At 39.8% G+C, this 21,759-nt stretch overlaps 1 protein-coding gene across 2 annotated transcripts; it reads left to right on the forward strand.

Moving 5' to 3' along the window:
* Window positions 1–519: 519 nt before the first annotated feature.
* Window positions 520–21,330, forward strand: LOC128942935 (protein zyg-11 homolog B). Of its 2 annotated transcripts, XM_054285659.1 has the most exons (14): window positions 520–607; window positions 6,212–6,377; window positions 8,748–9,502; window positions 11,539–11,679; window positions 12,907–13,083; window positions 13,974–14,038; window positions 14,605–14,704; window positions 14,785–14,835; window positions 15,354–15,515; window positions 15,625–15,672; window positions 16,297–16,494; window positions 16,590–16,642; window positions 16,913–17,010; window positions 19,317–21,330. In XM_054285659.1, the coding sequence occupies exons 1-14, from the start codon at window positions 605–607 to the stop codon at window positions 19,505–19,507; spliced, it is 2,208 nt and encodes a 735-aa protein (XP_054141634.1). In that variant the 5' UTR covers window positions 520–604; the 3' UTR covers window positions 19,508–21,330. The 2 variants fall into 2 exon arrangements, with proteins under 2 accessions (XP_054141634.1, XP_054141635.1); XM_054285660.1 differs by lacking the exon at window positions 19,317–21,330 and having other exon boundaries at window positions 16,297–16,508; window positions 16,913–17,001.
* The last annotated feature ends 429 nt before the right edge of the window (window positions 21,331–21,759 follow it).

The following is a 21,759-nucleotide window of genomic DNA, read 5'->3' on the forward strand; positions in this document are numbered from 1 at the left end:
TTACTTTGTACGGAATGGTTTATGCTTACAGCAAAGCTCCCCCCCAAAGCAGGCGGGCAGAACCTATTGTACTGGTGCACGTTATTATTATTATTCATATTACCAGAATAAACCAGTTTGTGCAGGAAACACTTGAACTGCAGAGGCTTGAGAGCACCAAGCGTGAAGCCGACGCCAGTTCATGGCTGTGGGAGGTCCCCAGGGCCACAGAGCTGCTGCTCACCTGCTCCAGCCGGGCGCTCACCGGCGCCTCAGAGCTCTCGGGTCCCGGCTCCGCTACCGGAGCAACCATGCCGAAGAAAAGGTCCCATACACTCGTAGCAAGAGAGGTCGATGCGCTTTGCTGTGCAACGGCCCCTTCTCCCCACACTTCGAGCCTAAAACGCGAGTGTTGAGGCTCCGCTCCCCGAGCACGGCACCAACCTGTGCTGGCGCAGCCCCTTTAAGGGAGGCGGGATCCCGGCCGGCTGCGGCAACATTCACTTCCAGGTCGGGGGGGTAAACACGGGGGAAGGGAGGGAGGGAAAGAAAAAAAGCGTAAAGAGAAGGAGCCCAGCGACGGGACCGGCTGGCTGGGCGCTCGTCGGCGGCACCCAGCGCCGCGATGGTGAGCGGGTGGCGGTGGCGGGCAGGGACGGGGAAGGAGGGAGGCAGGAAGGGAAGGGAGGCAGGGAGCTGTTCTCCTGCAGCCCCGGGTGCCGGACCCGGCGCAGGTAGCGGAGGTGACCCCGGGGAAGGGGCCGCCATGGCGGCGGCGCAAACCCGGCTGAGGGGCTCAGGAAGAGCCCCCTCCCCTCCCTCCTGCCGGTACCGCCGCCGGGCCGGGGCAGCCCCGCCGTTCGTTGTGTAACCGCGGCGCTGCCGCCGTTATGTAAAAGGGCACCCGAGACCCGGCGGACGGCAGGGAGGGAGGCTCGATCCCGGCTCCGTGTGCCCCGGTGTCCCCAGGGCACCGGGAGGGCGATGACGGCCGGCCCAGACCCGCCGCCCTGAGCGGCCCCTCACGGCTCCGTGCGGCGCCGAGCAGCCGCAGCCGCCAGGGCGGAGCGGGGCAGAGCCCCTCGGCCGGCCGGAGTGAGGGCTCAGCCCGGCTCTGCACAGCCCGGCCGCCTGTGCCTCCTCCGGCCCCTGCCTCCACCAGCCCCCCACAGCACCTTCCCACTGGGAATTGCTTTGTCCGGGCTCTGTCTGCAGGAAGCCGTGCCAAGGCTCGGTGCGTGGGCCTCGCTGAGCTCTCCCAGCACGGAGCTGCCAAAGGAGCAGCCTTTCCCTGCTCCAGACAGGCCGGAGCTGAACATATGGGAGCTGTTTGGATTGCTCCTCTGCTCCAGGCATGAGTGTGCAGATTTGCTTTTCAAGGACTAGCAGCAGCTTCCTGGGCAATCTAGTCTCATCCCTTGTCATGAAAAGCCTGATTTCAGTCAATCCCCTAATAAAGCTATGTGTCATTGTTATTGAAGTAGGTACATTTTGTGCCTGCTCATTAATCAGTGAACTAGGGTAGAATTTCATTGCTTAACTATGTACTGATGTCTAAATTTATGGCAAAACTTCCAGTTCATGGCATTTCTACATGCCTTTGTTGCTGTGCTTGCAGTGTGTTTCTCTTTAATGGCTTTTTTTTCTGTCTATAGTTTATATATATTGTGCTGCATTTGTATCTCTCACCTTTTGATCTTCTAGGCTAAGAGAAGCTGGATTTATGTCCTATTCCCAATGTGCTTTTCATCCCCAGAGTATTCTAGCAGCTGTTACCTTTAAACTGAAATGGTGCAGGTATCTCTTAACATAAATAGCCCTGTGAGGTCTCCTGAGTGTCTTGAAAGTGACTTAATCCTTCCTTTTTTAATTTTTTTTTTGTGCTTCTCCTCGCACCTTCTTTGCCTCCTTCACCCTGATTTTTTTGTGGTTCAGCACACCACTCTGGTTCCACTCTATCATTTCTAATTTATAAACTTGTCTCTGAAGTTCTTGATAATAATCTTAAAATATGTGGCCTTACTATGTAGTTCTAATGTGGCACTATTTAATTTTAGGCCTCTTGTGATCACTGCTGACTCTGTATCAGTAGCAGCTTTAATCTCTATGTTCCCACCTCTTGTGCCAGAATAGTTAATGTTAAATTGGAGTTTTGAGCATAATCCTTCCTTGAGTCTGGCTAATAAATCACCTACTTCTGTTTAATTCCATTTAACTTAATTTAAATGGGATAATCATAAAGCTTTCTTAGTAGCATAAATCATGAAACTGTTTATTTTTCACTGCCTTTCCTCTAGCTCTCAGAAGGATTTTGATGGCTGTTGCTTGTGTTACTGTTTCTTAATTTTTTAAAGAATGTTCATTTTAAGAAAGTAAGTAAAGTTTTGGGGCTGTGGAGAGATGGGAAACATGGTACATCCGAAACCAAAACCAAGGCTCTAAATTACCTCTTTTTTCCTGTTAATGTTTTGAGAGAAATGACCACCACAAGTTGAAAAGACCTTAATCCTGTACCCATCTCATCCTTTGAGACTTTAGAGAGGGAAAAGCAGATGGGGCCTGGCTCGCAGAGACTTTGCATGTTTGGGGTTTGTCATGCTGAGTCTGCAATTGGGTGTAAAACTTGGGGAGCACATCACAGGCATGGCTCTGTCAGAGATGAAATTGGTATTTCTCTTCCAGTGTTACATACTGATTTATTGAGGGGGAACAAGAACCAGCCAAAACAAAACACTACTGATGGAAAAAAAATTAGATTTTTAATGAGTCTGAGAGACAGAGCCTGTAGGAACTGAATCTGCCAGGCAGGAGTTGGTAGGATCACAACCTCTGTGATGAGAAAGGCCCACACAGCAGTGGAATTTTTTTTTTTCCTTTGTAAAGCTAGATTGTAATGACTGACAGAAAACAGCAGTTATACCTGTTTCTTATTTTTCTTTAGATATTGTTATATAAGCAGATACTTCCCTGGTGATGCTTCCCCAAATGAACAGGATTTTATTTTGATGCTCACACTCAGCCATTATAAACCGGGTTTATAATGTTTGCCTTAAGGTTCTTTAACTTATTCCCAGTGCTTTAATGTGTCCCCTTAAGTTCTTTTTGCTTTTGAACTGCACTTCAAGATATGTGTTGAGTATATTCTAGTGGTGTTTAAAGCTGATTCATGGAATTCTCAAAAGAAAAAGTGGAGGATAATGTTCTTTGGGAGAACCTTTCCAACTGGCATGAGCTCGAAGCTGAGCTGGTAACATCAAGTTGGAGCTGGTTTTGCATTTCAGTTCACCTCTGTATTGGGTTTCTGTCAGAGGGCAGTAGTCAGGCAATTTATCCCATCCCCCTGCACACTTTTGGTTGGCTTTGATTATATTGAGCACTTTAAAAGTTTTTTTTTTTTTTTTTTAATTAAATAAACATTTAAAAGCCCATCTAAATGCAATTATTCTACTTTTTATGCTATTCCATAAGCTAGCCAGCTTTTAGATGTGTCACATTGCTCTCATAATATATGTTTTAGTTAATGAAGGCACCCCAGCTTGCATCATGTAATTCATAATTCTGTGGTTTGGGGAATTAATTTTTGTATTTGTTTCCTGGCTACTCAATTAATTTGATATAATGAAAGAAACTGTGAGGTTAATTGCAGTATCAGATAATTAAGATGACTATGAAAAAGTAAAAGAGCATAATGGAAGCTCTACTTAAAAACTGTAGGGCGATTGTTTATTAAATAATGACAAAAAATTCCAGTGCTCTGTTATGGTTGACATACATTTATGGTGTCTCATTAGACAGAAAGTGATCAGAAAACAAATGCCAGGTTTGTCTCCAGCCTGACATTCAAAAGCTGAGCTAGAGAAATGAACCACTTAAATTCTGACCTTGTAAGAGCTTAAATACAACTTTAACTGGGCAATATTGTCTTGAAGCATAGAAGAGTGAGAAAAGGAATGCCTCCAGCTCACATGAAAGATTTCCAGACTGCATTTGAGCTGTTCTATTTCAGTAGCAGGCAGCCTAGGAAATTGTTTTTAGGATGCTTGTCAGAGGACTTTATTAGATCCAGATAAAAACATTTTGCCTGTCTGCCCAGGTTACCTCAGGAGCCTTTGTCAGGGGTGTTTGCTCAGCCTTTGGGCAGCAAGTTGAAGAATTATTACAAATGTCCCCTATAGTGGGAATGAGTGGAGTTAATAAAAACAGAACTGTTTTGTTTGCAAATGTAATTGATCCCTGCTTGTGCTTTTTGTTCCTTGATTGTATGGAGGTGCCCTGCATGAACTTCCAGAGGGATTATGTAAAAATTCAACTTGCATTTCCAAAGGACAGATTGGCCACTCGGAGGTACTGGTTGAAAAAATAGTTTTCTGAGTCATATGCCAGTGGCCTATCTACAGGGCTAAAAATTCTCATTGGAGTTTGTTCACTGATACATCAAAGTGTTTCAGCTTTTCTGGCAGACAGGAAGGAACAGTTCCAGGAGGAATGAAGAGAGACTGTATTCTGGTTTTGTCATCTTTGAGCATCAAATTAGAAACACAAGATCTAATGGAGATGTGGATGTCTTTGCTTCAGTGGGAATGATTTTCATACACCTTTGAGTAGAGATTCTGATTTTTGTTTGGTTCATCAGCTGTCATAGAAGTCCTGGGTATATATATTGATTTCGAGTTTAAAAGGAAATTTTCCCATCTCACATAAGAAATGTACTATTTGAAAATAGTCAGGCATATTTGCACACTACAAAGAAACAGAAAGAAACATCAGACAATCACAATTCCAAATTCTGTCCTTCATTTTCTTATCCTCTTAAGATTGGAGGCAGCCAAAATTGCTGTTTCCTGGTATGGGAGCAAGTTGCATCACAAAGTAACTCCTGTTTTTATAACAATACAATGTAATAATAAAGTAAAAAAATAATGAAACTTAAGCACTTAGCAAAACTGAGTCAAAGGATTAAAAGTTGCATGTCAAAAGCTGCAAAAGGAGCTTGCATTTGAATAATTTGGAGATTTCACTTCCCAAGCCTGTACTTAAGTCTTCAGGAGGCATTAAACTGCAGTCTCTAATTGTTGTTAATACATGATTCATTAAAGATAGACTCCATTCCATCTTTGCCCTAATGTGGTACCTCCCAGTCCTCAAATATGTGCACCTTATTTTAGAATACTTATCTCTGTAACCTTATTTATATGTCTCCTCTATAACCTTTTACATATTTCAGTACTCCTGTGATCAGCATATTAGGCAAGCAAAGCAACAGAAGTTATATGGGCTGAGAAAGAAAGGTGAAATTATCCAGAATTTTCTGTATAAAAGGGAAGCTACTATTTTTCCTGCAGATGAGATCTGACAACAGTTGATGCTGTTATTTTCAATATTGTCTGGGGGAGTATGTACCAGTCACTCGGCCTTCTTTTGTGTGGTGCTGGGGATGATTCACAGTGCTGAGAGTCATTCTTTATGTTGATTAATCTGTGTGCCTGAAAACAGTAGGTTATTATTAGACATAGAATAAAAAAACCCTTTGAGATTTTCATGTATCAGTGTACAACCTCAAACTCTGAGGCAAAAGATCAAGTTTATATTCTGCCTTGTCCTTTGTACCCAGACTTGTGCTATAGATGTTTTCCAGGTGCAGAGTGCCTGGAAAGAGGAAAAGGATCACTGTAATAGATGTTAGTTTATTGCTGCACAAGATTTGGAATTAAACTGGTTCTTTTTGGGTTTCATTTTTTGATGTGAAGCTGTAGCTGCTCTTTTCAGTATCAATAATTTCTCCTATATATGCAATTTATCTGCCATATCTGCATTTCTTATGTGTGTTGGTAGCAAACTTCTGGTATGCGTTGACTTAAATAAAAGATTAAAAGAAATGTTATAAATACAGAAGTATAATTTGATTTTTAAATCTTCTTTCAGTCTGTCTTGATTGATTAATTCCCAGTAGACTTCATCAATTAAAATTATTTTTCAGCAATTGCATTTCTTCCTCTGGGAACACAAGTAGTGTTCAAAGCACAGCAGATGTGACTGGATGTGGTTCTGGGGATGCCAGGGGAAGGAGGCTCCCATCGGTTTGGCCAGTTGTTCATTGTGTGGCCCTGAGGGAGACATCTCCTCTTGTAATATTTGCCAGACTAACAAAAAGACATTATAGAGTAATGGAAGGTTCATAGAAAGAATGACTTGACTAAATCTCCTTTGTTTCTTTGTGTCTTGCATGTGACAGGAGGAAGCTTCTCCATATTCTTTACTTGATATCTGTTTGAATTTCCTGACTGCCAACCTAGAGAAGTTCTGCACTGAAAGGCAAGATGGGACATTGTGCTTGCAGGAGCCAGGAATGTTCCCTCAAGAGGTGGCTGATCGACTGCTGCAGACGATGGCATTTCATGGTAAAAGCAATCATTTGTGGCTCAGTGGTGAACTTATTTCACTGGAATGTGACATTGCAGTTCTGCTATATTTTCTAGTAGAATCTGCTGCTGCAGCTGTTAAAACTGTGTTCTGTAATCCCTTAATAGAGAATTTTTGTTATTTTTGCTTTACACAGCTTCAGCTGAGCTTTGCATTGCCACATAGATCTAAATAGAAAGTTCTTAGTCTTGGTTTATGATTTTACTGTTCCTTTATTTGAACATTTTTCAGTCTTCTTTCACAAACATTTCACAAAAAACCAAAAAAAGAGTCTACTCCTTCTAGCAATACCTCTTGAAGAGCATTTAATTGGATTTTTTTTATTGTGTGCCCCTGTGATTAAGTTAGAAAAAAACCTTGTGATTCATTAAAGCAGTTTCTCATCTCTCTTAATACTTTTATTGACATGGAATTATTTGTTTCAAAGCACTCAGTTTTAGAGTGGTGTAAACAGCTTATGGTATCCTTACATTTTGTGTACTGGCTTACTGGCTCTCTTGTCAGCATTTCTCTGAGGATAGCGCTGCCATCTTGGTTGCTTGCTTTAAGCATGATAAAATTTGTATAATAAAATTTCTGTCATGAAAAAGCAAAGGTATAAGTTGTGCTAGAGTAGAGATAAGGACCCATTCCTTGAGATGCTGGAGATTTTTGTTAAAAAATTAGACATGACACTAGAAAAATTACTGTAAACAGACCAAACACCCTATCCTATAGATGCAGATTTTATTTGGGTCTTACTGGGCAGGTAATGGATTTCTCAAGTTGTTCTGGTCAGAAGTAACAGAAGGAATGGTCCTAAAATAGACAAGCTCATAAAAAAGGGTAATCTTTAATAAACACTATTTTCTGATAAGGAGTTATTTAGAGTAGTCCCAAGAAATCAGATTCAAGGAAACTGAATTACCAGAAACTCACTAGCAATGCTGGAAGTGGTGAAGACATTTTCGGACACCAAAATACCACAAACACAAAGAATGCAGGATGGAAAAAAGGTGTGTGGCAGGTAAACTCAGTGTGGCTAAGGTAGGCCAGAGAGAGAGCTTTAGTCCTTAAATGATGAGATTAGCAAAAATTAAGAAGTAATTTAGTGATACTTTAACCAGACTGTAATTATATTTATTGCTTTTACTTTTTCTGCTCCATACCAGTTGTTCCATCCCATATTTTTGCTTTCCCTGAAAAAGAGGGAAGTGGTCCCCTGATTGCTTGGTCAAAAGTGCCTGAAGCATTTGCTCCTTAGAAAGGTCTGCAAATCTTTATATTTGCCTTTGTCACACAGGTAATTTCTAGCCCATGACTTAAATCCAAACTGTTGTGGCAATGTTGTTATTATTCATATAAATTGCACTTTTATTTCATTTTCTTTGCTAAATATATGTGAAGATAGGAGATTAAAAGCTAGGAGTGTTGTTGACATTTATAACCCTGTAGGAGCAAAACTAGGACATGTTCTTCCTACTCCTTTTGTGTGGATGCCTGTGCAGCTGCACCCTTCACATGGCTTTTTGTAATCCTTCTGTTGATAAGACACCAAGATTTCATATTTGTATATTCAATGCATTTTTGATAATTCAGGGAACTCAGTGTGTATTGTTTCAGTTAGGATGTTGCCAGTGTCTTGCAAGAAAAAGCTACTTTTGAATTCTTTCTACAGAGTAAAAAGATACTAAACAAGATTGTTGCTTTTTCTTTGTTTCATTGCTGTCTTTTTCTCCTTCCCACCCTTTCCTTGCCCTCTTCTTTCTATTCTTTGAATCACTTCTTAGGTTTCTTTCTCACATTCAGCTTGTTTCTGAGCAACACTCCTACCTTCTTCATATAGAACTTAATAAGCTTAATTTAGTATTGATCCTACTTAAGAATTCAGTCAAATGCTAGATTACGTAGTTAAAGCAAGATGAGAACGAGTCATTGATAGGTGGTGCAATCTTGAGGTTAATGGAACTGTGGCCAGAGGAGAATTGCACTCAGAAATTTTGAAATTCTGCTTTTAGCACACTTCTAACCAGTTCAGTGAGAAAAATACAGCAAATGAGGGCAGCACTCTAATTGTTTATGAATCATACCCATATTTTATTTATTGTGTGTTCCATTTTCTGAACCAAACAGGTAACGTGCATTTACTGCTTCTTATTTATCTGTCCTATTCTTAAACCTGGAATTTTCCAGACACGACCTCATAATCTTCAAAGTGGAATCACAAACGTAAGATTTTGGGATCGGTGGGGTAACGATCAAGGCAAACTACTTTGTAATTAATTTTCTCTGCCAACACTTTGTACCCTTTACTGTCCAAGTGGTGGTGTGTAACACTGGAGCCAAGCACTGATGCTGTTTTCCCCCAGGGCTGCTCAACGATGGCACCGTGGGCATCTTCCGAGGCACCCAGATGCGCCTGAAGCGCGCCTGCATCCGCAAGGCCAAAATCTCCGCCGTGGCTTTCCGCAAAGCCTTCTGCCATCACAAACTGGTGGAGCTGGATGCCACGGGGGTCAATGCAGATATAACAATCACAGACATTATCAGTGGACTGGGCAGCAATAAGTGGATCCAGCAGAATCTGCAGTGCCTGGTGCTGAACTCACTGACTCTCTCTCTGGAGGACCCCTACGAGAGGTGTTTCAGTCAGCTGTCCGGGCTCCGCGCGTTGAGCATCACCAACGTGCTCTTCTACAACGAGGACTTGGCAGATGTTGCTTCACTTCCCAGGTTGGAAAGTCTGGATATATCCAACACCTCCGTCACTGACATAACAGCACTCCTCACCTGCAAAGACAGGCTCAAGTCTTTGACCATGCACCACCTGAAATGCTTGAAAATGACCACAACCCAGATTCTGGATGTAATAAGAGAACTAAAATACCTGAATCACCTTGATATTTCGGATGACAAACAGTTCACATCGGACATAGCTCTTCGTTTACTGGAACAGAAAGATATCTTGCCTAACCTTGTGTCTTTGGACATTTCTGGAAGAAAACATGTGACAGATAAAGCTGTACAGGCATTCGTTCTGCAGCGGCCCACGATGCAGTTTGTAGGACTGCTAGCTACTGATGCCGGCTACTCAGAGTTCTTAACAGGAGAAGGAAACCTGAAGGTTAAGTGGGGGAATTAATTTCACTGAAAAAATAGAATGTGCAGGGGAAATAGAGCTAATAGTTTGTAAATGTATGCGTGTGCGGGTTCATTTTTTTAAACTGTCAATTATAATTATAATTTAAACTGTTAATTATAATTTCACCTGGCTTTAGGTGAAATTCCTACTTAATTTTGACACAAACTGCTAAATTTACATAATACTGTATATATGCATATACTTGTAAGAGGCATCTGTTTTCTGTGCCTTTTCGGTGAACCTTAGATCTTGATTTTCCATATCTAAGAAAGCTGAGCTTTGCCTTGTCTGAAGTCACTTAGTGGGATAATATTTCCTGGATTCCAGACAGTATCTGGCATAAGTCAGCAATGTGTGAGGGGTGGAGGTAGAATTTGCATAAGCTTTGAGCAGTTCATGATTAACACGGCAGATACAATACAGATGAATCACTCAGCTGCTGTTATGCTCCATCACCACTGCTATTTCCTCTTACAATATTTCTACCTGTCTTGAAAGGTCTTCTGGTGATGAATACATCACAAAAGAAGCAATAACTTAGGATGAAAGACTTCCTCTCCTTGAACAAATCCTCAATTACTTAGCCCCTTAGGATGAGACGATGTTTTCTGAAGTGCATCTATTTATCTTTTAGAGCCAGGCAACAAGACCTCATTCCCTGTTCTGTAAAATCTGAAGGCAATTATTGGAGAATAAGCAGGTCAGAATTAATTTAAAAAAAGTTGTTTTAGACATGTCAGTGGTATGTTATATTTGACACTGATTTTTCCTTTCTGCTGGGTCTTGAGAATGATGGAAGCTGCAGAGGGAATGAGGAAGAGAGCCTGATGTGTCCATAGTTTAGTCTGTCTTCTGTGCAAGTCTAGTTTTCCACTTCAGTTTTAAAATTCAGAATGCTCTTGTTATAGGCAAGTGGAGTGGCACAGCTGCACAATTTTTGTATTTTTTCCCCCGAAATTTGACAGTTGTTGAGGGCCAGGTCTCATGAGTACTTAGTTGTCACAGCTGAAATAGCAAATTCTGAAATGCACAGAAAAGGCAAGTTCCCCTTTGGTGTGATGATATCCAGCTCCAGGAGGTTATACCTCATGTTTGGTATAAAATAATACAATGTAATCCTTGCTGTTCAGAATAATTGCTTCATAGAACTGTCTGCACCATGAAAAGGCAGGGAGGAAGAAGGTTCTAGTAATGTGCAAGTCACAATGGACTTGTGGCACTGTGGTTAGCAAAATACATTTGCATTCTTTTTTTTTTAAAGGCATAATTGTCAAGAAAAGACTGTAGGCTATGATTGGTTTTATTTTGTTTTTTTGGTGACCTAAATTCATTAGTAACTCTACTGAAATATTAAACTGCTTAGTCTAGATACTGCTAAAGAGTAAACAAGACACAGAACTCATGGAAACAGCAGAGGTAAAATATTACTGTCTTTACAGCAGCCGTGTGAAATTTGATTATGAACACTAGGCAGATATTATAGTTGAGAACATGAAACCAAGTGGAAATTTTTCATGTAGGGTATAATTGACTGTACAACATGTCAGTGAACAGGGCTACCCTGTTCTAATCAGTGGAGAATAAAAAAATCCAAGGTGCTGTCAGTTCTCTCAAGTCTGTAATATATTCCTGATATGAAAAATTTCAGAAAAGCATGCCTGTATACAATGCAGGATGCACACAGAATGTGACACTTTTATATATAAACCTTTTACTTTTTTTGTATGTGCCATGTTAAGTAGAACAATTTTTGCATGCTGCCCTAAGAGTTATAAAAAACAGTGATTGCAGCAATGATTCATTAAATAGTAGGACTGAGGAACAAACCAGTTACACAATTTACAGTTATAACAGAAAATATCATTAAATGGAAACTAGAGCAGGCTGGCAATCATTTGCTTACAGAAAGACTTGGCCAAATCACTGCCTTTGAAACTGCAGCTTTGCATTTTTTGGGAACAAAACTTTGCAAGTAAAATGTTGACATGTTGAACTAAAGATTATTTCTGTGTTCACAGGTGTCAGGAGAAGCAAATGAAACTCAGATTTCAGAAGCACTGAAGCGGTACAGTGAGCGAGCCTTCTTTGTGAGAGAAGCACTCTTTCATTTATTCAGCCTGACACATGTAATGGAAAAAACTAAGCCTGAAATTTTAAAGGTAAAATAATAGTTTTGATGGTTCTTGTGTGTTCTTCCTGAGCTCATCCCCAAAAGCCTGGTATAAATTAGTTTATAAGCTTTTACCTTTTTGGTTGTGTTTTTCAAGATAAAAATTGTAATGTTAAATAAAAAAAAAAAACCTATTTAAACATGAGGGATGTAGAAGATGCCCTGTAGTGGTTTATGTTAGGCAAAATTGTTCTCTATTAACAGAAATTATCTAAATTTAGTAGCATGTAAATTGATTTTTTCACATACCTTTGAATATGATATGAAATATTCTTCAGATGAATTCTGTCATTAGATCATATCTGTTTGGGTTCTAATCAAAGCTGTGTCTAGTCTTATTCACCAGACAGAGCAGTGCCTTCTGCTGATGCTCACAAAACATTAATAGTAAGGAAAGAATTGAGTGACAGCTTCTCTACTGTCACCCTCCAGCAGGGTAATGGGTGAATGGATATTGTCAGTGTTCTGTATGGGGCTGTAACCTGGAGCCCAGAACCTTCCTTAGAAATCCATTCTAGGCATTGGTATTCCATGTCTAGAACACCAGAGGTGGTTTAAATTTTGCAGGGATCCTAAAAAGAGGCACCAGTAGGACACATGGTTTTTATTTTTCTTATCCTCTTCGATGTTGAACAAGTGGCCTTAAATTTGGCATCAATGTCCAAAAGACTTTACCTGTCAGTTATCAACAAGAAAAATATTATTATTAAATGTTTATTTGGTGAGATCACAATCAACATACATAGCCAAAAACATCATGCAGGAAGAAGCTGCAAAAAATCCGTCCTGACCTAGCAGCTCAGGATGTGATTCCAAATGGCTCATCGCCAAACAACAAGGCACTACATCATTACCATTGCACTGCAGAAATTCTGTCCTGCTTCATTCACCTCTGAAAGGGTTTGGTGATTTTATCCCAACCTGGCTCTTTCTAGGAATTTCTTGCAGTCTGTGCAGCCTCTTCTTTGAGAGGTTGCTGCAAGCTGTGCAAAAGGACTTGGAGCAGTAGAAGTTGCCAGCTTTGAATCACTGAGCAAAAGGAAATGTTATTCCTTGAGAATTCCAATCCCACCAGATGGGTTTCTCACTCAAGTACAAGGCAGGCAGAAATTGGGTGCTGTGAGTCACTGCTGTGGCCTGGAGCGGGAGGCAGATTGTTCTTGGGCTCTGTGTGCAAGTGTGTGAGCAGCTAACGTGGGCCACCCTTGTGCTGCAGCTGGTGGTGATGGGCATGAGGAACCACCCCCTGAACCTGCCCGTGCAGCTGGCGGCGAGCGCCTGCGTCTTCAACCTCACCAAGCAGGACCTGGCGGCCGGCATGCCCGTGCGCCTCCTGGCAGACGTCACCCACCTGCTCCTCAAGGCCATGGAGCACTTCCCCAATCATCAGCAGGTACAGGGCAAAGCTCCTCTGCTTTCTGTGCCGTCCTCTGTCTTGTGGGTCTCAACAAAAGGTTTCTCCACATCCCAGGACCTCCAGGAAATGTGTTTATGGCAAGAAAGTTGTCTGTGATGGAGAGACAGGAGACTGACTCGGTGTGACAGTGTTCACAGGGGGCTTAGGGTCAGATGCTTGTCTCTTCCCTCATCCTATGTTTCAGAAGGCTTGATTTATTATTTTATGATATATATTATATAAAAACTATACTAAAAGAATAGAAGAAAGGATTTCATCAGAAGACTGGCTAAGAATAGAAAAAGAAGAATGATAACAAAGGTTTGTGTCTCGGACAGAGAGTCCAAGCCAGCTGACTGTGATTGGCCATTAATTAGAAACAACCACATGAGACCAATCACAGGTGCACCTGTTGCATTCCACAGCAGCAGATAATCATTGTTTACATTTTGTTCCTGAGGTCTCAGCTTCTCAGGAGAAAAAAATCCTAAGGAAAGGATTTTTCATAAAATGTGTCTGTAACAACTCGGTGATCGGAATCTGATTTTTTGTGGGATACAAGCACTTATATAGTATTTTAGGGAGACTAGTAATGTGTACTACAATGATTAGGTTGAAATCACATACACAAACTTATGCATGTAACAACATCTCTTGCTTGCATTGTTTAATAAGATTTTCTTTTTCTGGTTAACCTGTCTCATTAAATCTTCTTGCTATCTAGATCTAATTTTCAAAGTTCCGTTCGCTTTTGCCAAGGCATTTTATCTATCAGTTCTCTTATGCTAATAAGGGCCAAAAAGTACTCTCTGTCTCGTGCACCCCAATAGAAAGTGTTCCAAAATTTTTGTGTTTCTAATAAAGCAATTATTTTTTATTTCTTACAGCTGCAAAAGAATTGCCTTCTTTCACTATGCAGTGACAGAATCCTTCAGGATGTCCCATTTAACAGGCAAGTTTTAGATGTCAGTTGAAATGACTTGAAGCATTGCAGAGTATTTTTCTTCAGAAGCTTTGTTTCTGGCCCCAGTTTTGCTCAGTTTAAATCAATCCAGTGTGCTGAATTTATCTGGCCTATATTGTTTTAGGCCTGTTGACCCAAATATATACAATTGAGTATAGGTCTGAAAAAATCCTTTGCTGTACAGAGGTTTTTGAACTTCATCTGGATGGGTCTATCTTTAATTCCATGTAACAGAAGTCAGCATTTCTCTGGGGTTGCTTTTTGCAGACATTTTTCACTCAAATATTTTGTCCAAATACTTTGAAGTGTGATGGTCTGCTGTTTCAGAAGACTGTGCCAAATTTTTCTTCCTTCTTTGGAAGCACTTCCTGTGCACTCTGATACATAATTAGAAGAGACCCTAAGTCAACAGTTTAAAGCTGATAGAGGCTCATAAAATTTCACTGTATCTTCCTACTTTTTATGGTATGAACCATACTTCTGTTGTCTGTGTACATCTTTCTTTTACTAACACTTATGAAACTTATAAAAATTATGGTTTTTTTAACTTCCAGGTTTGAAGCAGCCAAACTTGTTATGCAGTGGCTGTGCAATCATGAAGATCAAAACATGCAAAGGATGGCTGTAGCCATAATTTCCATTCTTGCTGCAAAGGTATGGAATTAAGCTTTGAGATGATAGAAAAATATTTCTAAACTCTAAAATAATGTTGATTTGCTTTTGTTTGTTTACAGCTTTCAACAGAGCAAACAGCTCAACTTGGTGCAGAACTCTTCATTGTTAGGGTAAGTCAGAGGCTTTCCTGCCATCCCATCCTCTCCAGCTGTTCATACCAGCAGTGTTCCTGGAGATACAAAGTAAACATAAGGAGATAAAATTCTAAGAACATATTAACATGTATTCATGTGAAAATTATTTAGAAGGTAAGCCAAAGTGGAAAAACTTGACACAATTAATGTAAAGTAAGATAGCAAGACATACCTTGATTTGAAATTCATTGTTGAGGGTGAAAGATGCTCAAAATGAGAATGAAGTAAATACTGCTGTAGAGGTTCTGAGTTCTGTGGGTGGCTTTGTGCCATCTGTAATAGCCCTACACATGTAATTACTGTGGAAACAAAGGAATGAGTTCCTTTAGCAGGCAGAGGTAAAAAGTTTAATAGCTGGTTTATTTTGTATTTTTTGACTCTAAGCCTGTTTATCTTAACTCTGTGTATAAATGACAGCTATGCATTGCCCACTTAGTGTAGAAAAAAGCAGAGGAGTTAATACATATGTTGATATTTTGATTTTTTTTCCCTAGCAACTTCTACAAATAGTTAAACAGAAAACAAATCAGAATCTTGTAGATACCACCCTCAAGTTCACATTGAGTGCACTTTGGAACCTCACAGATGAATCTCCAACAACGTGTCGGCACTTTATTGAAAACCAAGGGCTAGAACTTTTCATGAGAGTCTTAGAGGTGAGGAAGGGGGGCTTGGTGGTGGATTAGCAGCACAGGTTTATAATTAAAGCTGTTTCAATAATAAGCATAAATGTTTACTTTTTTTAAAAATTTGCTTTATCCACAGTCTTTTCCATCTGAATCATCCATCCAACAGAAAGTTCTTGGACTTCTGGTAAGATGAAAAAAAAACCAGTCTGAAACATATACTTTTAAAATTTTATTTTGAAAGGATTTTTTTTACCCTGTGTTAACCTGAAAAATTAGTTTTTCATATCCTAATATTTTTTACATTCTTCTTTAATCCCTATAGTGTGTATTATTTGCAATTTGCATGTTTTTGAACTTATTTATGTTTCTTCAAAAATTATATTGAAATTGATGGTTAGAAGAAATAAAAAGAGCTTTTCAGAAAGGAGAGTGAGGCTTCAAATGAGTCCAAATACAAAAAGTAGGTTGAAAGTCAGTGGAATGCAGAATTTTGCCTTGCTGGAAATTTTTTAAATTGGGCTTGAGAATGTTAAAAATAGCCTTTGATTAATCTAAACTTTAATGGCATAAAATCATTTAGGAGAAAACCTCTTTGTTTTGATGCAAATTCCTGCATAGACTGGAAAAATTTCTAAAAGCAAAAGTAGAATTTTGGCATGTGGTGATCACCTGGATGTACAGAGATCTCATCTGAGTGTTTATCTGTGTCTGTTCACACAATATAATTCAAGTTTGCGTTTATCTCCCTCACACCATCTTCTTTCTGTTGACATTCTCTCTTTTTTTATTATTTATTTCCCAATTCCAGAATAACATAGCTGAAGTGAAAGAGCTCCATTCTGAGTTAATGTGGAAGGACTTCATAGACCACATCAGTAAATTGTTGCACAGTGTGGAGGTGGAAGTCAGCTACTTTGCAGCAGGGATTATTGCTCATCTGATTTCTCGGGGAGAGCAGGCCTGGACGTTGAGTCGCAGCCAGAGGACATCTCTCCTTGAGCAGCTGGTACAGAAATCATGGTGAATTTTATCACAGTCTTTTCTAATTTTGTTTCAATGTTTGTATTTAACAGCCAATGTTCTGGGTTCTGTATTTTACAGCATACTGCCATTTTGAACTGGCCAACCCCAGAATGTGAGATGGTGGCTTACAGGTAAATATTGTCTTATCTTGTGAACAAGAGCTTGGGGGAAAAAAAGCATACCACATATCTACTATATATGATATTTGCAGGTAGTTGTCTTAAACGAGTTTTAGATGCAGCAGACCAGCCTCTTAATATTTATCAATGTCTTCTTTAGTTAACATGTGGCTGACATGTGTAGTTAACATGTAGTTAATATATGGAACAAACATATGACCTCTGAAGTAATAGTATCTAGTAATAAAGCAAGTAACTGTTTCTTTTTTTTTTTTTTAATAGGTCTTTCAATCCATTTTTCCCACTACTTGGCTGTTTCATGACACCTGGTGTCCAGTTATGGGCAGTGTGGGCCATGCAGCACGTCTGCAGCAAAAATCGTATGTATTGAGATAATATCGCCCTTAAAATTCTTAATTTTTGAGAGAATATTACCCTTAAAATTCTTATTTTTCCCACTAGCATGAAGTGGGAAAAATAAGAATTTCTGGGTTATTCACTCCTGGGGCTTGGCTAAATGGAGGAGAAAAAGAGAGTAGTGGAAGTTCCTTACATCTCTTCTATTAACTGAAATTTTTCTGTTAGACGCATAGTGTTAATTCCACAATGTGGATTTGTTAAGATTTAACTACATTTTTTGCTTGCACATGTGTTTTTATTCAAATAGAATATGCAAATATTAATTGCTGGGCAACAAATTCCTTTTAAATTAAGAGCAATGACTATGGCAGGTAGCAGTGTCTTACTATGGGAACAGAAGCTATAGTTATTCCTCATCTCTAGTTGCCTTTTTGCAGTAACTTGCTGTGGCATAAATGTCATTTTCTTAATATCTCTTTCCCATCTGCAAAATGAGAAGTAGACTGATTTGAGAGCATTTGATGTTATGCAGTATTGTTGGGAAAAGGAAATAAATCCCCCAACTATACCTAAGTGTAGGAGGGGACAAACCTTCCTGGCTTTTAATGTTGGGATTTTTTGGACAGGAATTTTTGTCATGAATATGTCTATATAAAGCAGATTTCTTCTGAAGTATTTGAAGTGTTTTCTGTGCCAGTTTTTAATCTCCTTGGTGGCAGCATATCTAGGCTTGTTTATCCCTGTCCCATCAATCTTTATTTCTGCAGTGATAAGGCATCCATTCAGGGCCAACCAATAACATCGCATAATATATAACTGCACAGAGAATACTGTTTTGCTGCCCTTCATAGAGCTCATAAATATGCCTCTGTTCCCAGGGTACTGTCCAGAAATCTGTGAGATTTTTCATTATGAAGTCAGACTGTTCTAACAGAATTGTTTTACTGGTCAGATCTGGATAACAGATTTTAAATAAGGCCCTGTAATTTATCTTTGTGCCTCACTCCTGTTAATTTTGTGCTGTCCTAATTGTTCTATTTAATTTTGATGTTTTGTTTGCCCTCACATCTGAGCTTTTTGATATGCTACTGAGGTTTGCATTGGCCTCCTCCTGATTTGAGACCAAGACAGAATTCCTGTAGTTCTGATGGTAGTTGATGCCAGAAGCTTCTGGACAAAGCTGCAGAGAAACCAAATGTTTGGTAGCAAATGTCATAACCTACCGCGGGTAAAAAAGTAATATGAAGAAAATGAAATATGAAGATGTATTTGGGAGGAAAATCTTCAGCTTTTAGTGCTTGGTACCAAGAAAACTTTTAGTAGGCCTGGAGAGGAGATGCTTTTTATTTAGGCCCCCCTCTTAGAGATGACAGTGTAAAGTAGCCTGGAAGTAATTGGTTTAAAATTTTTTGTATATTTTTTTTTATTCTGCTGCTATTTGTCTATGTCACAGTCACCTCAGTGAGGTAACCTAACTAAAATATTTGTAGTGCCACAGTAAATGTGATCCCCAGCGAAATGCTCAACATCAGCATTAAAACAAGTCTGGTGTTGCACCACTGAGATGAATGGTGCAATTGGGCCCATCTGAGGTAATGCCCTGTGGATTGCATTACAGTCATCCTGACCTTTCCATAACAACTTCTGCAGCTTGCACATTACATCCACCCTACAGCTCTTTTTATAGCTGTTCCCTGCTCTTAATAATGCTGCAGCTGATGGGGGTGTGATTTCAACTTAGTGAATTCCAGAATGTAAGTGGAAAAAACCCTGGAAAGGCATTTGTAGCAACTTATAATTAATGAGAGGCCACCATCAACATATTTATAGCAATAGCAAACTATTGGAAGGAGCTAGTTTGTATTTGCTGTCCAAGCCTGGAGGCCTCCACAAATGGTGTGGTATATCTGAGACCATTTTTTGGTAACTGTTCTGTACCAAGGTTTTTGGGTTAAAGGGCTATTATTTACCTGGATACTCAGAGACCCTATAGTGCTTTTGATTCCCATTTCTTCTGGTTTGTTTATGTGCACTTTAAATGCCTGTAGAGGAGGTGGGGGGAAGAGAGAATACTGTGCATATTACAGGGCACTTTCCAGTCAGCTGAGACAGACTGGTAAGAGACCTGATTACAGCTGGAGTCCTGTCCAAATCACTTTGTTGTGTTGTCACTTGTTTAAGTACTCATGCACTTCTGTGGACAGTTTAGGGAGTGTCTTAAATACTGCCTGGAGACAAAAGTGGATTTCAGTCAGTGTTTACATTATCTCCTACCCTTACCCTAGATAATTCTGGTTTTAATTCCCTTTTTATAATCCTATTACAGCCGCCAGATACTGCAGCATGTTAATTGAAGAAGGTGGTTTGCAGCATTTGTACAACATCAAGGAAAATATCCACACTGATCCCCATGTCCAAAGGATTGCTGTTGCCATCCTGGATAGTTTAGAAAAACACATTATGCGCCACGGGAGACCACCACCGTGTAGAAAACAGCAACAAACCAAACCAAACTGAAAGCTGCAGGTAGAGGAGTGTAAAGTATTGTCTCTGTAATAATCCTCTCTGATTTGTGTGTAGTTGGAGTAACTTATAATCTATTGGTCACCATTAAAGTGATTTGCTGGTAACTGTGGTACCCAAACCATGTGTGGTAACCTTGCTGAACGTCACCTTTAATGGCAACCTCGTGCACAACTTGTCAAGGGTCACAGCTTGAGCTGGTCATGCCTGCAGGGTTAGTGCTGCCTACCAGGAGATGGGACTTGTACAGATCCATATGCACAGCTGGAAAGAAGACTGCAAGGAGTATCTTGTTTTGTTACTTCTGGGAGAAAAGGCTGTTCCATCCTTGTGATTGCTGTTCATAACACTTTTCACCAGTTTGGTGTTTGAATAAAACCGGGTGTGGTTGTGAAATCAACACTTCCAGACTAAAACAAAAGTCCGTGCATGCAGGTGACTGAGAGACTTGTAACTAAGGCGACCAAAATGTCCATTTTCTCTTCACCCTTCTAGACACAAATGGGTCTTCAGCTTCCTTTTCCTTTTGCCTGCAAGCCATGTTCTTTTGTTTTCTTTACTGCTGGGATGATGCCGTTTTACAGTTCATTTCTCCAGAGTCCTCCCTGCTCCTGTCGAGGTGGGGACCAGCATCACATTCAGGGAAAGGGGAAACCCATGGAAGTAAAGCAGTAGAAACTGAACTAAAATGAGACAGTACTAAAAGGATGTTTGAGAATTTAAATTTTATAACAAGAATGTGGTTTTGTTGTGTGACTACTTTTGGTTGTGTGTGATATCTTTCTTTTATTTTTAGAATACTCATGGGGATAGGAGCAGGCTCATTAGAGCAAAATAACTGCCATGACTTCATCATGGCATGGAGGGGGTTACATGTATTCACAGAAGGCTGGGATATTTGGTCACCTTATTTATAAGAGACTAATGATTGCTCTCATTTTCTGTAAATATTCTGTGAGTATTGTGCAGTGAATTATATTTCCAAGCCATCACAGTGAGTGCAAAGCATCACCCAATGTTCTGTGTAAGCCCTGTGTCAATTGCATTGTTTTGTGGAGTATGAAATTTTACATAAAGATGCTAATTGTAACAACTTATTTCTTTCTTGGTTACCTTTGGGTTTCAAACCATGTGTTGAATGAAACATATTGCACAGTGTACAGATGCCTGATACAATGCAAGTGGTGGAAGCAAACTGCATGTCCATTCAAATGCAATTTAATTTCAGGTGTTTTTGTTTATCTGCTTAGTTTCCATATTTCCATGGCAACTGATTTGATATTCAGAGACTCTTGTGTAAATATTGGGTAATTGAATTTAAAAAGAAAACTTATGTTTGGTAGCTTACCAGCAGAAATTGCTTCTTCATGATGACTGTATTTTACTATTTTTAAATCCTTTCCCTCCCAACTCCCATCCTTCACATAAAAACACCACCTCTAATCTTCAATAACCTAATTAATGTGTATTTCAGCAACCTCAAAAGGTCCTGATCCAGTAATTTAATCAGTGTTGTGTAATTGTTTTTTGTACTAGAGTATAATTTTGGCTGGCATCATTTTAATCTGTGGATCTGGTTATATAAAGTTTTCTCAATTCCAACAGAAATTCAGCTGGCTCTAGCTTTGAATTCTGAAAGTGGTTTAAAAATTAAAAACAGCCTACAGGCTTTTACCCACCACCCTTCTAAGATGTCTGCTATGGAATTTCCTTTATACATGAAATGGAACACAAAACTTGTCAAAATTGGTGTCAATAGAATGAATATAAATCAATTGCTCCAAGATTTTAAAATAAAGATGACAACTCTCCTTACAGATCTGTCTTTTCCTAATAACAGGAGAATTTGCTGAAGCAACTTAACTGAAAAAAAAATAAAAATTACTCCTTCATGCAGCACAAAATGCAAGGATGATGCTGGCATCAGGCCAGATGTTTGAGAGACGTGTCAGTTCATGAAGTTCTGCAGCCAGCAAGCACAGAGATGCTAAATACCCATTTTCTTTTGCTCCCCCACACTTCAGGCAATCAGTGAGCAGAATTCTTTCAAGCTGAAAACTCTGCATGCCTACAAGGTATAAGTGCACAATATCTGTTTGTATATGCCATTTATAGAAAGGTCTCTTCACACTCCTGTGCAACTTCAGGAGTTTCTGCCAGGGTAGAATAATTCTGGAAGCAACTTTCAAGCTTTGTGTTCCACCTGTAGCATTTGCCATCTTTTGTGAAGACTGAAAATCCTGACT

This window comes from Melozone crissalis, unplaced genomic scaffold (assembly GCF_028551555.1).
Source record: "Melozone crissalis strain CALT ecotype California unplaced genomic scaffold, PUWL_Pcris_2 ptg000045l_1, whole genome shotgun sequence".
In the NCBI taxonomy this organism is placed as follows: Eukaryota; Metazoa; Chordata; class Aves; order Passeriformes; family Passerellidae; genus Melozone; species Melozone crissalis.

Excerpts from the sequence above, each read along its gene's own strand:
- LOC128942935 (XM_054285659.1), top strand. Across the intron at positions 13,084-13,973 it reads ACTTCCCCAATCATCAGCAG|CTGCAAAAGAATTGCCTTCT; the intron begins GTACAGGGCAAA and ends TATTTCTTACAG. Across the intron at positions 16,643-16,912 it reads TGTGAGATGGTGGCTTACAG|GTCTTTCAATCCATTTTTCC; the intron begins GTAAATATTGTC and ends TTTTTTTAATAG.